Consider the following 14,912-nt stretch of genomic DNA (forward strand, 5'->3'; position numbering starts at 1 on the left):
GCAATCCTCCGTGCCAGTTGTGTCCTGAAATGCTGAAGCGGACCTATGGCAGTGTCCTTGTACATGCTGATGCGAATGAGGCGCTGGTCGTCGCTGTCGAACCAGTCACCGTCCGGGAACGCCATTCACGGTCTCTGACCTTGTAACCAATCAAGGATTTCCGTAAGAATGCTCACGTCAACTTTCCACGCAACCGACATCCTCACTCCCTCAAACAGCCTTCTTTTCGTAACTGTGCAGCTTGGACTCATCCACCCTTGCGCTGCGCTTCGTCCACGGGAAGAAAGTCCCCACCCGAAGCATTGGTTGTTGATGCATCATTCTCCGACTTGGTTGCCTTCTTCTTGCGATGCTTCTTTCGGTTGCTCGATGTCTGCCATGAGCTAGCATTGTTCGAGACGGCCGTCACGCCATTGGTTCTCGTCGCAAGCCCGGTGTTGTTCGTCTCTCTGGGCACAAGCGGCGACTGCTTGCCTTCTCTTTGCGATCCCCCCACAAACGGTGACCCCATGCTAGGTGGTGACAACTCAAATCCCGGCGACGGTGTTCTGACCTCTTGCACCGCACTGAGCTGTCGCGGTAAAGACCACGCTGTGTGACTCGGCTTATGACCGGCATAGTGTGGTTGCTCTGTAACTGCCGTCGCCTCTTCACATGTCCCCATGTCGGAAACGACTTGTGGATATTTGACGGCGTGCCCGTTAGTGAGAGGAGCAGGGTAACTTGGCACCTCGGTGGGCCGAAGCCCGCCCTGAGTTAGATGGCTCGTCGCTGTCTCATCTGCGTCATCCGAGCTCGAGGGCGTGTCAAAAGCGAAATCTTCTGACGTCGACCCGCTGAACGTCATCTGCTCCTCGCTCTCCTCTCGAGACCCACCATTGGCCCTTCTTCGACGTGGGGAATGCACCGAGCCATCGACGATCAACGGTGCATGGCTGCGAGCTGGCGAGCTGGTCTTTTCGCGACTTGCTTCAACTGTGCGGGTAACGGTGGCCCCAGATTCCCGACTTGGCGTTCTCGCGTCAAGATCTTTGACAGGGCTGGTGGTCCCCGTTGTGGCGGTGGAAGCTTGTGGCGAACGTGACATGGTCCTGGGCGACAGACCTCCGTTTTGAATCGCAAGCCCAGCGTGCGACGGAAGGGGTGAGATCGTATTGCTTGGTGGATATCCCAACAACGAAGGTGAATGCGCGACATAGTAACCGACATATTCGGCTGGCTTGCGATTGGCATCGTGATAGCTCCCACCATGACTGCGTTGGCTACTGAGAGTCGGCCCACTTTCGTGGGTCGTCGCCGAGGCCGACGATCTTCGGCTGCTGGAATAGTCTGGAATCTCTGGTGCAGCTTGCAGGTGTGTCATGGACATCGAGCTGACCAGACCTCTAGCCGGCTGCGACTGCGCACGCAGCGATCCACCCGTGACAGACGGCCCAACGGAGGTGCGTCGGGAATATCTTCTGCTGTCGGGCGTTGCGGGCGATAAATGGGGAGAAGATGGATTCGTGGTGACTCCGTTACCAGGAAATGATGGGGGAAGGAATGGCGAGGGTGCGCCGAACCGCGCTTGATACAGCGGAGCCGACAAGGGACCACGATGCTGCGCGTTGAAGGCTGCGGCTGTGATGCTGTCCAGATTGTCCTCCTGGTTACCGTAGAGAGTGCCCGACCCAGAGTAATTGCCGCGCTGCTGTGCCAGAAGATGTTGCTGTCGTAGATTTTGCTGATTGAGCCTCGCCCGCAGTTCCTGCTCTTGAAGCTGCAAGTATTGGTACTGCTGGAATAGTTGATCGTGCAGGAGGTGTTGCTGGTGTAATGCCTGACTCTGTAGTTCCTGCGTTGTCATCTGGAATGGCAAATTGCGCAGGTAAATCGGTTGTCGGTTGATGGGGTTGGAAGACCGCCTTGCAGCCACGCTGCCCTTCAGGTGCGCCGCGTTCCTACCCTGTCGATTGCCCTTGCCCGGCCGAATAGATTGTGGTTGCGGAGCTTGCAAGTTGACTGGTCTCGATTGAGGAAGTACAAGGTGTTCGGAAGGCTTGATTTCATCCGGAGGATACTCGTACTGCGCACAGCACTCTTCGACTTTGCCGTCAACGATCAAGTCGAAGGCCCTTCTAAGCTCAAGGTGAATTCCCCTCATTGAGGTATCGTCTGCCGTGTTGGCTAGGTTTCGACTCGTATTGAAAGGCTCTTCCACGCATAAGCGGTTGTCTTGAAGCATGTGCCAGCCTTTGGATGACTTCGATATCAAACCTCCCTGACGCACGGAGACGACATTCTCATCAAAATCAAACTCGTATGCGTAATATCTGAAGAACTGGTATAATAGCTCCCCAAGGGAAGAATGGTTCTCGGAACCAAATGCCGAGTACTTGGACACATTCTCGTCGAAGGTGACATTCACGCCATCCAACAATCGAGGTTCAAGGCCATGCTGTCGCTGTAGTGATGGCAGCAGAGGGGGTTGTCGTGTCTGCAGAAAGTTCAATGTTAAGCATATCCAGGTATAAGAACTCAGGGTTCCTCCGAGGGCTAGTACTTGTTAGCAGGTGGTACGCAAACAAACGAATCTGAGCATACCGGCGTCGTTGAGGATTCTCCGCTTCGCCCAATGTTTAATAAACATGGCCAGAGGCCGGACCCGCTCGTCGATGTCCACGTAACTTTTGATCAAAGCAGTGTTTTCCAGTGCAATGGGATTGTTCACATTCAGATCGCTTGCAACCTGCAGCTCGGGATCCCAAAGCTTCACAATTGGCACTTTTGCGCTCGAAACGCAGACGACCCTCTCCATACCTTTGCTCGCAAGTAACTCGGCAATCGAACAAACCCGCAGCAGCTCCTTGTTATCTGTGGTGATGCAGATGTCGACGTCAGAGTCCGAAGTCCCCAAATTGTTCCCGGTAGAGCCGAAGACATTGACCTTGATAGAAGTACTGGGCCATTTTTCACAGAGGATTCTCTCTAGCTTCGCGATGAAGCGTTTCCTACGGTCCTCACTCTCCAGGGTTGGGACTAGATGACCATACAATTCGCGCATGTCTCTTGTCAAGCATTGCTCGCGGTCGTGACTGAGCTGCTTAGCGGCGTTTGTCGAGTCAGGTGGCAATTTGTCCGGGCCGAGGGAATATGGGACCCGCCGTCTGGCTCTGGCCATGCCAGTCTCATACTTGCAGCCACCTGGAGGTGGTCTTCGGATCAGATTGCTGTGACTCGGATCAGACTGTAATGAACGAGGTGATATGTTGTTGAGGTTACGATGGAGGGAAGGGGATCGATCGGAGGCATTATCGGGATGCGGCCTTTGCGACGGAGTCGAGGGCATGGACTTCGAGTGTTGCCTCGTGGGTGGCGAGGCGGTTAATGGCTTCGTAAAGGGGCGCGACGTAGCTGGGACCTGCTCAGCAGAACCAAGCTTTGAGTTGACCTCAGACATTGTGGTCATTGATGCCGGGTCGATTGTTCCATCTCTTCCCAGTCGTAACGTCATGAGACCAAATTGTAGCACGAGTTTGACAACCCTTTCTCGGCTTGTCGGTGACAAGCCGTTAAAGACAAACGCAGCCTTCAAGACCACGTCAAATGTGACAAGTACCCACCAGGGGCGGGGCAGTATCTTCCAGGGCACTACCCAAGTTCTGGATGCGTCGCTGTCGCGACGAGGCCGTAAGCGTTTTGACCAGGGTCAAGTGCCGTCTCCGAGGCTCGGGGAACGATTTGATGTTCTTATGATTGTGTGTGGTGTCGTGGGGAGTAACAACGGGCTAGACAAATGCGTTTGTGTAAGCCCGTAGTTCCCCTTTCTACGGCTAATATAGCCTGACGTCCAAGCAAGCCGTCTTTGTACAGGGCGAGATTGTGTGCCGCTCAATGCACTTTAAATACAGTATTTCTGAGTGTACAGCACACGATGGATGTCGAACGGAGCCCTGTTTGCGTAGGCACCTTACTGGACGTATATGTACTGAGGTTGGCGACTTGAGGGATGACGGGGTTGAGAGTGAGGCAGCGGACGTTCTCTACGCGTCCCAACACGTGCGAGAGCGGCCGACGGATGTACGGAGGATGTCTGTTCAGAAGGGAGAAGGTTAAAAGTGACAGGGACGTAAGAAGCGTTCGAGGTGTACGAAGAGGTGCACGGGATGAAGTTACTACCACAGCGTACTAGCGAGAGACAGGTGAATTGGGAGGGATTGGCGCAGGACCCGCCAAGGAGACAGTTGCACCTGCACCAGAGGTCCAGCACCTGCGCCGGCACCCTCTCGACCCTGTATGGCCCTGGCCCGTGCTCCTCCCTCTTTCCCCAGTCGAGACGGCCCCTCTACTTTGAACGCGCGACGCCTGAACGCGCGACAAATAGCCGTCTGTCGTCTGATTATTCTCATTCCGACCTACCACTCCAATTTTCCGTGGCCTTTCGGCACATGGCACATGCATGGTTCAAGCCCCCTAAAAGACCTAAATCAATGTCACCTGGGCTATGTATGGGCGTCGAAGCTGACTCCCTGAGACGCCTCGTCGCGCGCCCCATGTCTCCCACAGCAATGACGGTATTTGTGGTCAGAATTGCAATTGTGTATGTCGCCTTGTGCACGTCGCCTCGTGGCTGCTGGCTTCCGACAACTGCCGCGACCGAGGCGATCCATCGGTTACGGGCAGCTACCGCCAGAAAGTCAACCGCCGTTTACATACTTTGAGTATTATGCTGTGGCTCTTGTCTCGAACTCCTTTCCAAATTTAGCCCTTCATCAGCCACCCAGTGTGGATCCCTGGATGACCGGTGGCTTTCGTGTGTCCAAGCTACACTCGGTGAGATGTAAGTGCAGGAAACCCGTCAGCCTGTGTTCAGCGTGTCAGGGGTGTAGCCAGACCAATGTCACCGGGAGATGTGTAGGTCCACCCTTCCAGCCAGGCTTGCGAAAGGAGCAGAAGGCCTGAAATCCTCGGGCATTGATATTCCACTGCTTCTGCACGACAGCATCTGTACGCCGACCTAAACGGCCTCCGAGCTGACAACAGTCGGTCGGCGTAAATGCAGTCATCACCAAAAAACGAGAATGGAAAACAGCTGAAGCAATCTCTCAGCCTTATGACCGCCAACCGAGCCTCTCGAACGATATGATGGTTGGGGTCTGCCACAAAGCCAGTAGGCAACCTCGTCGGCCACCAGTATTAGTGCTAACGAGTGAGCTACTCATAAGATTGCGATAAAAGGGCGGCGTTGACGGCGTCGTGGTTCCCGGTATAGAAGCATCTTAACTTGCAACGCAGCGCGGGCTCAACCGGGGAATGAACCAGAGGAGATGCCGCGCCAAGGCTAGGTATATGTGCCCTCTACACTCTACACTATGAACAGGTGCCGAGTCCCTACCACAATAACCGTCAATGTGCGGAGTATCAGCAGTGTCGTGTACTTGATAGACGCCGGGTGCTCGGGTCGCTGGCGGTTTTATGTACGGAATACGAAATTGCCCGACAGCTTCTCCCAATCAACAGAGGACAAGCGAAGGTGTACCCATCTAGAAGATTGCCTGCACGTTGTTCCAGGGCTCTAAAACGCCCCAGATTGCAATGCTGTCATCCCCACTGGCGTCCTCGTGCGTTGGACCAGGGTCCCTCGGAGAGTGGGATCCGCTTTGTTCCTTTTTCTGTGTCTCTGCAAAGAATTTACACGGCTACTACTGATATCCTATTCTGCGGCGCGACGACTTCGCTGGTGCAGGTTGTTTGTACCTGAGGATGCTGTACTCGCCGTCGCAGAAGTCATGCACGACCAACCCTTTGATCTCTTCTTCCTCCCTTCGCTTCGTGCGCCAGGCGACCTTATTGCGCTATCCTCCTCGCGAGACGATGCTACCCACGCTAGGTGCCTTGAGCTTAGGCTTTCACCAAAAGGGTCCAGCGGTCTTCCCTTCGCGCCGCTTAGAAGTTAGGGCCATGCCGAATGCCCGTCATCCCTCCCATCCCAAATGCTTGTTGCTTGACTCGTCGTTCCACACATCTCTGCCGCTAAGAAGGACGGCTCTCGAAGCCTCTTGTCACTTGATGCTCGTGATTTTCCCGAACTGCGTTCTCCTCCCCTTCTTCCCATTTCCCTCTTTCTGCTCGTGCGCAATCTAAGCCGCAGTCTCTCCATCTTCCTTTTTTTCCCACCTCGCCTTCGACCTCCTCGTTCTCGTAGCGCCTGTGCCTCGCCCTCGGTCGCACAACTGCGCTTCTCTCGAAGCGACCTCTCACAAGTAAGATCATTTACCACACCGGATTCCAATACCCCAAAAATTCCAAGATTTCCCGGGGGTTGCGGTCATCAACGCCGGACTGTCAATTGGTGCTCTTTCTGCCGATCCGAAAGAAAATATGCCTCTCCCCACCCACCAATGCACCTCTTCCCCTCTCGACTACCACCATATCTCTCTCGCCCTCTCTCTCTTTAAAGGCCACATATTTGAATGTCTGATCGTTGTCTGGTTCCTTTACTAATTGCGTCCTGATTTTAGCCTCTCACCGGCCGGCCGTTTTCTGATTTCCTGTTTTGCGCACTTTTTCCGATCGGTAGATTAGACCTGCATCTGTTCCTCCACCACCAGATACACAATGTCATTCTACGAGCCCCAAGGCTGGCAGGCCCCTGCACGGCAGCCTTCTTGGGAACAGCCACCACCGCCATCCCGCTCAGGTATGTTGCATTGACCAAGGCATACCGAGGATCCCATTTCTAACACCGCGGCAGGTGCGAGCTCGACCTCACAAAGAGAAGATGGCAATGCCTTCGCGATTCAATTTGAAGGTTTGTCACACGCCTGACAGACCCAGTGCCATAGGCTGATTTTCGAGCAGAGGTCGATCGAGCAATTGACAACCTGATAAAGAGTGGGAAGTTCTACCCGCCTGGTCCAAGGCGCGAATCTATGCCCATGATGGCAATGGGTAGAGGAGGAGGCCACGCTGGAGAATTCGGTATGCCTGTGCGCCGTCCGTGTGCCGATCATGTACTAACGAGCATCCAGGGCACCGGATGCATGGTGGCCGCCATTCAGTGAGCGACTTCGACCCCTCGCGCGGTTCAGTTTCCAACATGCAGAACTTTTACGCCAACCAGCGCTATCAAGGCCGCCATGGCGAGCCCGATCAAATGATGCAGGCCAAACGACGCATGGCCGCCCAACGGGAGCGGGAGTTACGCAACTACCATCAAGAGCAGCAGTACAACCGAAGTGAGCCGCCTCCCGATACAACCTTTTGATCCAGCTTAACAGTCATCGACAGGTGTCGTCGCAGAGATGGCCTCGAACCAGTCCGACCGTTCCATGAGCCCGAGCACCCTAAGCGAGGAGGGCCGTAGGGATCTTATCGCCCGCCAGCATCGAGCCCTGTATGGCGAAAGTTCCGGGATGTTGAGCCCTTCCTTCGGAGAGGAGGGCCAGCGAGACCAAGCAGGCAACATCACGGGGCCCATCGGAGCCGGTCCCCGTGGTCCGTCCCCTCGCGCCCAGGACTCCTTTGGTGCACCGGGTCAGGGAGTCCCTGGTGAAGCAGGACAAGATCAATCTCGAGCCGAAAAGACAACTTCGCCGCCGATCCAGCAACCTCCCGGGTTTGGCAGCTTCGAAGGCAACACCACCACTCCGCCCACTGGCGAGGATGGTCCCCATTCCCGACAGCTCTCCAAGTCGACGACTGCTCCTCTCACTGGGGGCATGGCCCCCATCGGAAGCCGTCCCAACCCTCAGAACCAACCAATGAACAAGCGCACGACGTCTCCTCTCCCGTCAACACTTTCATACGGCTTCAACGCTGGGGATCAGGGCAACGAACGATCCAACTCATCCAACTCGAATTCCAACGCTCCCAAAGAAGGCTCGAACAATGCAGGTATGGGTGCCTGGGGCACCGGCAGTGGAGTGTGGGGCTCCAACAAGATTGGAGCCACCTCGGTATGGGGATAAACGACCTTAACGAGTCCATGATTCAGCGCTCGGACTGTCATTGTGTGCATGGAGTTGTGTTGAACATGTCGCAACATCTCTTTGGCGTGCATAGCATTTGGGTGTGGTCATTTAGGTGTGCTTATGGTGTTTAATTTCTGGTGGCATAGCGCGTTTGGATCTCTGAGAGGGAAAAAAGCGTCAAAATTTCGAGTGGGCGCCCCTTTGTTGCAAGGGGAGCGGTGGACAACGATATGGGAGCTACCACAGGCGGGCTTGACAGATGGACTGGGAAGCGTCCATTGTTACGGGGGTGTTGAATCCCGCTTGGGTCTTGGGACAAATTTTGCGGCGACAATGCACAGCACGGGAGGGTCGGAGTCATGTCTTGCGGTTCTTGAGTCGATCTGCATCGGAAAGCGTCGCGATGGTGGGATTCCTGGGTCGATGGATTTACGAACTGTGTGGGGGGCCGCTTCGCGCAGGCCATGCATAATATATGATTGTTTTTAGGGTCACACATATGAACGGATGGCTTTGGCTGGGAATTAATGACTATCTCACATCCGACTCCAGTTGCTCAAGTCGTACAATATGTCATTTTAGGTACCTCCCGCGACATCGGAGACTCTCGTGGAATTGCTTCTCATCAAGTTCATAGCAGGTGCTACTGATTAGCTTTCGGCTTTTGTAAGGGTGCGCCCCACGTTACTATTCGACTTGACCTCGAGTGCCTCAACTCGACAGTGCTGTATCTGCACTATGAATAATCAGCGAAGCCTCTTTGTTCCGTCACACTCCACGCAGAAAGCACTATCCACCTTCACGGCATATGGTCCGCGGCGACTGAATGACACACCCGTTTCGTTACCGATGTCGCCCAGAACGACCCCTCTTCGTCATTGTTGTCCTCCCCACCAGGCTGACGGCGTGGCCGACAGACTGTCGAAACGGGCTTAGCGACATCATACAATCCTGGTCCGACGTTCGGTAGCGCCGATCGAAAATAGCATTCCATATCTCTCTCTGAGACACAGAACAGAGAACCTTGCACGGCCGAGAACACCATCTTCCATTCCGTCGACACCACATCGTGTAATCAATGCGGCATCACTGCCGAGGCAAGGTGGATACACAGTTCGCGACACGCGAGGTTCAACCCGTATACCAACTCCTCCGTAATACGGTCCGAATTGGTAGGGATCCTCCTGAGCTGCGAGAGTCCTGTGAATCACAAAGATAGTGCCACAATTTGAGCACCGTCTGATGGTAGATCCCGATCTTACATGATGCTCCTTGTCTACACCGAGGCATCATGACTCCGAATCCAGGAGGCACGAACATGGCGACGAGGACTTTCTCAGAAGAGGTCACATGGGTCAACAAAACCCCAACCAATTTTCGAGACCGTACCCGCCGCGAAGTATACACCATCAATTCCCACATCAATGGCAGCTACGCCCGGTGGAAGCGCAAAGAGAGCTCGAGACGTCTACGTTCCGAACTGGTCCCCCTTCCACGATGTGCTGGCGAGCCAATAGACGAAGACAAGCGGATTTCTGTAAGTAGCAAGCGTCTGACTCTGATGCCGCCTTTGCACTAGCTCACATGTTGTCTGTCAAAGAACGAGCTCGCCCCTGCCCGCCATGTGGTCCATGAGCGGCCTCTACCCGCCGCATCACAGCCAGTGTCTTCAACGAACACAGATAGTCAACATCGAATCGATACGGTTCAGATTAGAAACGCACACTCGGTACTTCGTCGAGGCAATTCTGACCCTTTCAATAGCACTGTGGTACCACTCACCGCGCTCAACGCTCACTGCCACAGGCTTGCGCGCGATTTTCAGGTCGGGAGTATCTGGGGTGATGAGGTGGCCCATGAGGAGTTGAAGGAGGCAACCCTTAATTGGTGGCTTGCAGACGGCATCGGTACCACGCATGCAGTGGCCATGCATGGCCTTCTTGCATGGGCCTACACATCTCGACTAAGCATTCAAGCGTACCCACCCCAGCAAATCGCCATCAATGCGCTTGAATACAAAACCCTGACCATTCAGGAACTCCAGAAGCTTGTCACGAATCTCACATCTTTCGAGCAGCAGTGTGCTGCCTGGGAAGCCATGCTGTGCCTAGCTGCGATTGAATGGTCCGCAGGCAATGCCGAGGCGGTCATGCTGCATATGAGATCGGCTCACGCCCTTCAGACACTGATGGGTGGTTTCGATGTTCTCCCTGACCCCAAAAGAGAGTCGGCCATGTGGATGTTTGTCAGTGTGTGCTTCCACTTTGCGACCAGACCACTGGTTCGACCAGAAGATTTTGACCCCGGTCCACTGTCTGCTCAGAGACATCTCAACGCTCCCGCTATTCGCCAAATAGAGCAGAGTGCTCGCCAAGCTTCGCACGGACGGTCTACCGGCACAGTGTTCTCGAAATTAGCAGGTAGCCGTTTGGTGACACTTTGGGAAGCCATGGATGAAGCCCTTCCAGCGGTCGAAGTGGTCAGGAAAAACAAAACTCTTCGAAAGGACGTTCTAGGACGGCTGAGCAGATGGCTTTTCCGTCGCAAGCTTGCCACAAGGGCTCATCTGGACCATCTCTGGCATGATACGAAGTCTCGCTACGACGAAGCTAGCCGTGAGCATCAGATGACCAAAGACGACAATTTCTCCTCCAAGAGACACATCTGCATGTGGCAACTTTGCATATGTATGGCGTCTAGGATCTTCGATGGCCTTATGTTCGAGAAGCTGCATCCTGGTGAAGACGCAACCGCTCACTGGACTCCCTACGGTAAGTCGCATCCGGCCAAGAGAACGATCAAAGCGCAGGAATCAAAAGTCTGTAATAGGCATGTACTTGAGACCTTGTACCCATGTTATTGAATCCGTTCCTCTCCGGTCTCTCCGCCTCAATTCTGTATATAAACCTATGCTGACCGTCTACAGTGAGTATATCGCGATGCTGTTCCTATCTGGCATCCTTCACGATTCCTTAACGCTTCAAGCGCCCCCTGCCTCTCGTTTCCCGGCCAGAGCTAACGACATTCACAGTTCACCCGCTACCTCGTTCACTTGACGTTTCTAGAAGCAGAAGAAGCAGAATATGCCAGAAAATCGAACCACCGAGCCCGGCATGCCCGACACCGGCTTGAGCTTGTACTGCTCTGGCTGTATTTCATGGGCACCGCAGTTGAGCACCTGATCTTCCACAGCACACACGGTGACGCAAGCAGTCCCTCCTCGGGCGCAAAGTCACGACCCTCGTGCATCATGCGCTTCCAAGCGCTCTACAGTAGGACGAGCCATGGTGGTATCGACGCCCTAGCGTCCACCTTCGAGGGTGAGCTCATCTTTGCGCCAAGCGTCATGCGGCCTTTACTGGATGGACTGGTACAGTCGCAGACTATTGGCGTCGTGTGATGATGTATGACAGCTCGCTGATGTTCCGCCTAATTGGCGTGCATATTGACGATGCGAGTCAATACTCCCATACCATGTCCAAAGTTCGCCGGTGCTAGCATCGATGGTGTTGGTGTGCTTCAGGAGCGAACTTCCGGTCTGCATATCATGTACAGGGTCGGCTGTGTCGACAGCAGTGATACGACCTACTCAGGTCGCCCATTCACGACCAGGTCTCCTGCTTGTACCTCCCCCTTTTTTCCATATCAGCCACGTACTCCTCCGCCTCTTCTGGCAGCATTCGCCACTGACCATTCTGGGCGAGGACATCTATCAGCGCCTGCCTCACAGCCTTCGGCATCTGCCCGGACGCACCGCACACAATCACCACGGTGCGGCCATCCTGCATCATGCTGGCAATGGTCTCACCGTGGTCTCGGATCTGGTCCTGGACATAGACCTTGGTCGCCTGGTCTCGCGAGAAGGCCGGCACGAGCTGGAAGCGCGGCCATCGCGCCGTCGTGCTCGCCCACTCCTCGGAGAAGAAGTAGTCGCTGTCTCGGTTGCGGCAGCCGAAGATGAGCATCGTCGAAGATCGCCCCAGGGACCGCAGCTCCTTTTCGTGTACCAACGCCCGTAGCGGCGCGAGGCCGGTTCCTGCACCAATAAGGATGTGGTTGGTCTCAGCGATTTCACTGCGGTCAGCGATGCGTCCTTCACGGCGAAGTGCGACGCGCAGCTCTGTGCCCACGGGTAGCTTGGCGAGGTAGCGCGTACAGACGCCCTGACGAATACGCTTGATGACGGTCCTGTACTTGACGATGGCGATCAGCAGCTCGAACACAGTCTCACCGCTGGGCGTGTCGTGGTATGCGCTAGCGATGCTGAATTGTCGGGCCCGCAGCATGGGGAAGATGTTGATGCACTGCTCCCAGGGGATGTGGACCGTGTCGAACTCCTGCAGGACCTCGATGATGCCGCGGCGGGGCCGCGTCGCGTAGTCGAAGTACTCGTCCAGGTACTGCGGGTCGGTGAACTCGAGGAGGCGCTCGCGGTGCATCTCGTCGGAGGTGTACCTGGCTATAGTGGCGAAGAAGGAGCGGCGGGGGATAGCGTTGATGTCGAGGTATTTGGTGAGGAGTGTCCGCAGCGTAATCTGTTGGCCTGGTTCGAGGTCCAGAGGTGGCTTCTGTAGCGATGGGCGGCCAACAGCAGGGGCGGTATTGGACTGGAGCGTCAGCGGCACGTCGGCGACGTCGTCCCATTTCAATTGCTTGATGAGCGTCTCAACGTCCTCAGCCATGTTCTCCGGCATCACCGCTATCGCATCCCCAGGAAGGTAGTCATGTTGTCCACTGGCACGTAGCTTCATGAACCGCACATCCTGCCAATGCGACGCCGGCGTAGCCCGATCATTGACCTCCAGCACCGCCGGGAACGAGTCCGCCATCGGCGGCCCCGCCTGCTGCTCCTTGCCCCCTCTACCATTGACACCCGCTCCATTCACATGACTGAATCCATTCGCACCAGCACTTTGGCGCACGCCAACACCCAGCTTCCACCTCTCCTGCACCTCCACCTCCTCCCCCAGAACCTCCACTCCCTCCGACAGAGGCCACAGCTCCAACACCCTATCCCTCAGCCCCGCCACCCACTGCAGATACGACCCCTCCACCCCTTCGTCCCCCTGCTCATCCGCCTCACACGCCTCCACCACCGCCCTCGCGCCCAACTGCCCGAGCCGCTTCCCCAACTTCCTCGCGGCCCAATTGAATTTCAGATATGAAGAGTCGCCCAAGCCGACGAGCGCGTAGTTGACGCCATGTAAGGTGGTGGGACCGAGTTTGCGGCGGAGGAGAAATTGCCAGAACTTGCGCGCGTTGTTGGGGAAGTCGCCTTGGCCCGTGGTCGAGAGGGTGATGAGCGTGAGGGTGTAGGTTTGGAGGAGGGTTTGGATGGAGGAATAAGAAGAGGGAGAGGTGGAGGTGGAGGTGGAGGTGATGAGGTCGTCGAGGGCGAGGACGTCGACGGGCGAGAAGCGCAGGCGGGTGAGGGTGCGCGAGAGCTCGTGGGCGAGGTCTTGAGACGTGCCGGTTTCGGTGCCATAGAGGATCAGAGCGGATCTGTCGCTGTTGCTGGTGGTGGGACTGGGACTGGGACTGGGACTGGGACTGGGATCTGGCGGGGTGGCGAGCGTGGCCATGGTGGGCGGCTTGGCTGTCCTGACATGTGATGGTTTAGGGAATGGGGGACATCGTGTCGTAGGTGGTGGGGGGGGGAATCCAATGTCCAGTGTCGGGATATCAGTACTGTAGAATCGGAGGAGACTGAGATTCTGACTTGATAGGTGGGGATGAGGCGAGATGTTCGAACATCGTTACATACAGTTATGGTTTATGCAGTCCGTTCATCGGCCTTGGCAGTGCTTGGCACATTCACTGCCTGATAATTGCCTTACATACCAGACCCACAGACGCTAGTCTAGGAAGGCGAGACACTATCTTGCAAGATAGATCTATCGAGTGACCCAGGAGAAGACTGTGTAGTTGGTGCGGCAGGGGGCTACTCTGTAGGTGGGAGCACCTTGAGTCGCAGATACCCAGTCAGCTATGTGAAGCATTTATATCTGGTTGGAGGAGAAGCAGTCTATGAATGAGGCTGAGATGAAACCCCGTGCCGCTTTTGCTTACACCAAGTACAATCTTCACATCTGTCCGAAGTCCAACGCCACCCCTTGTCGCCATTTACTCCTCTCATCCTCCGCAAACCCACCCAAGCTTCCCATCCCCACGACTACAAATCCCAACTCTTCTCTCCCGACATCGAACACTTCCCACCAATTCACGCCGCCCACCAGCTTCACCTCCGTCTCCTTCGCTGCCAAGTAGATCGCCGCCACCGCCAACACATTCGGCTGGTGCGTCAGGTACAGCCACTGAGGCGACAACAACGCGCCATTGAGGTGCTCGAGAACTCGCTTGGCCAAGTTCTGATTGCTCGCCACGCCCAGCGCGCTCAGGTAAGTCAATGCTAGCGGGTGCGGGAGTGAGACCTGAGGGTCGAAGCCGATTCCGGCAAGGAGAAGAGACTCGGCGTGGAAGAGCTTGACGCGGACACGATCGAGGTCGCCTTCAGAGACGTAGTGGGCGTGTTTGTCTGGATCTGGCGCGTCGGTGGGAGGGGTTGCGTTGACGAAGAGCAGGGGACTGCTGGCTGGGCGGGTTAGGTAGGCGTAGACGTTGACGATCGAGCGAGGAGAGGTGGGGATCGACGCTAGCTTGGAAGAGATGTAGAGGGCAGCTGCTGATAGGAGGTGTGATGGTTCGGATTCGGACTTGGTTTGGGTAGGCGAGTAGGCGATTTGGTAGCGTTGCAGGAGAACGATGGCGGTGGCTATGACTTCGATGGGGAGGCGTAGGAGGATGCCGGCGGCATGAGTGAGGACATAGGTGGCGAAGTTCGTCGAGTGGGAGGTGTCGGTACTCGCTGACCTGTACTGGAGCAGTTGTGACGACGTTACAAGTGGGTTGGAGATGCGTGAAAGAGTTGAAGAGGGAACCATTCTCTGTGGCAGGCCTTTT

General features: G+C 55.6%; 5 protein-coding genes across 5 annotated transcripts; 2 read left to right on the forward strand and 3 right to left on the reverse strand.

Moving 5' to 3' along the window:
* Positions 1–247: 247 nt before the first annotated feature.
* On the reverse strand, positions 248–3,439 carry HMPREF1541_04653 (uncharacterized protein; the record flags this gene model as incomplete). Its single annotated transcript, XM_008718997.1, has 2 exons — positions 248–2,535; positions 2,584–3,439. 2 exons carry the CDS (start codon positions 3,437–3,439, stop codon positions 248–250), a joined length of 3,144 nt encoding a protein of 1,047 aa, XP_008717219.1.
* A 3,158-nt stretch (positions 3,440–6,597) lies between these two features.
* Positions 6,598–7,949, forward strand: HMPREF1541_04654 (uncharacterized protein; the record flags this gene model as incomplete). Its single annotated transcript, XM_008718998.1, has 5 exons — positions 6,598–6,679; positions 6,734–6,790; positions 6,838–6,960; positions 7,011–7,217; positions 7,270–7,949. The coding sequence occupies 5 exons, from the start codon at positions 6,598–6,600 to the stop codon at positions 7,947–7,949; spliced, it is 1,149 nt and encodes a 382-aa protein (XP_008717220.1).
* Positions 7,950–9,243: 1,294 nt separating this feature from the next.
* HMPREF1541_04655 (uncharacterized protein) lies at positions 9,244–11,352 on the forward strand (the record flags this gene model as incomplete). The annotated part of the gene is made up of 3 exons (XM_008718999.1): positions 9,244–9,489; positions 9,553–10,770; positions 10,984–11,352. 3 exons carry the CDS (start codon positions 9,244–9,246, stop codon positions 11,350–11,352), a joined length of 1,833 nt encoding a protein of 610 aa, XP_008717221.1.
* A 202-nt stretch (positions 11,353–11,554) lies between these two features.
* On the reverse strand, positions 11,555–13,534 carry HMPREF1541_04656 (uncharacterized protein; the record flags this gene model as incomplete). The annotated part of the gene is made up of 1 exon (XM_008719000.1): positions 11,555–13,534. The coding sequence occupies one exon, from the start codon at positions 13,532–13,534 to the stop codon at positions 11,555–11,557; it is 1,980 nt and encodes a 659-aa protein (XP_008717222.1).
* Positions 13,535–14,035: 501 nt separating this feature from the next.
* Positions 14,036–14,893, reverse strand: HMPREF1541_04657 (uncharacterized protein; the record flags this gene model as incomplete). The annotated part of the gene is made up of 1 exon (XM_008719001.1): positions 14,036–14,893. One exon carries the CDS (start codon positions 14,891–14,893, stop codon positions 14,036–14,038), a length of 858 nt encoding a protein of 285 aa, XP_008717223.1.
* Positions 14,894–14,912: the final 19 nt, after the last annotated feature.

Source organism: Cyphellophora europaea (genome assembly GCF_000365145.1).
Source record: "Cyphellophora europaea CBS 101466 unplaced genomic scaffold supercont1.4, whole genome shotgun sequence".
In the NCBI taxonomy this organism is placed as follows: Eukaryota; Fungi; Ascomycota; class Eurotiomycetes; order Chaetothyriales; family Cyphellophoraceae; genus Cyphellophora; species Cyphellophora europaea.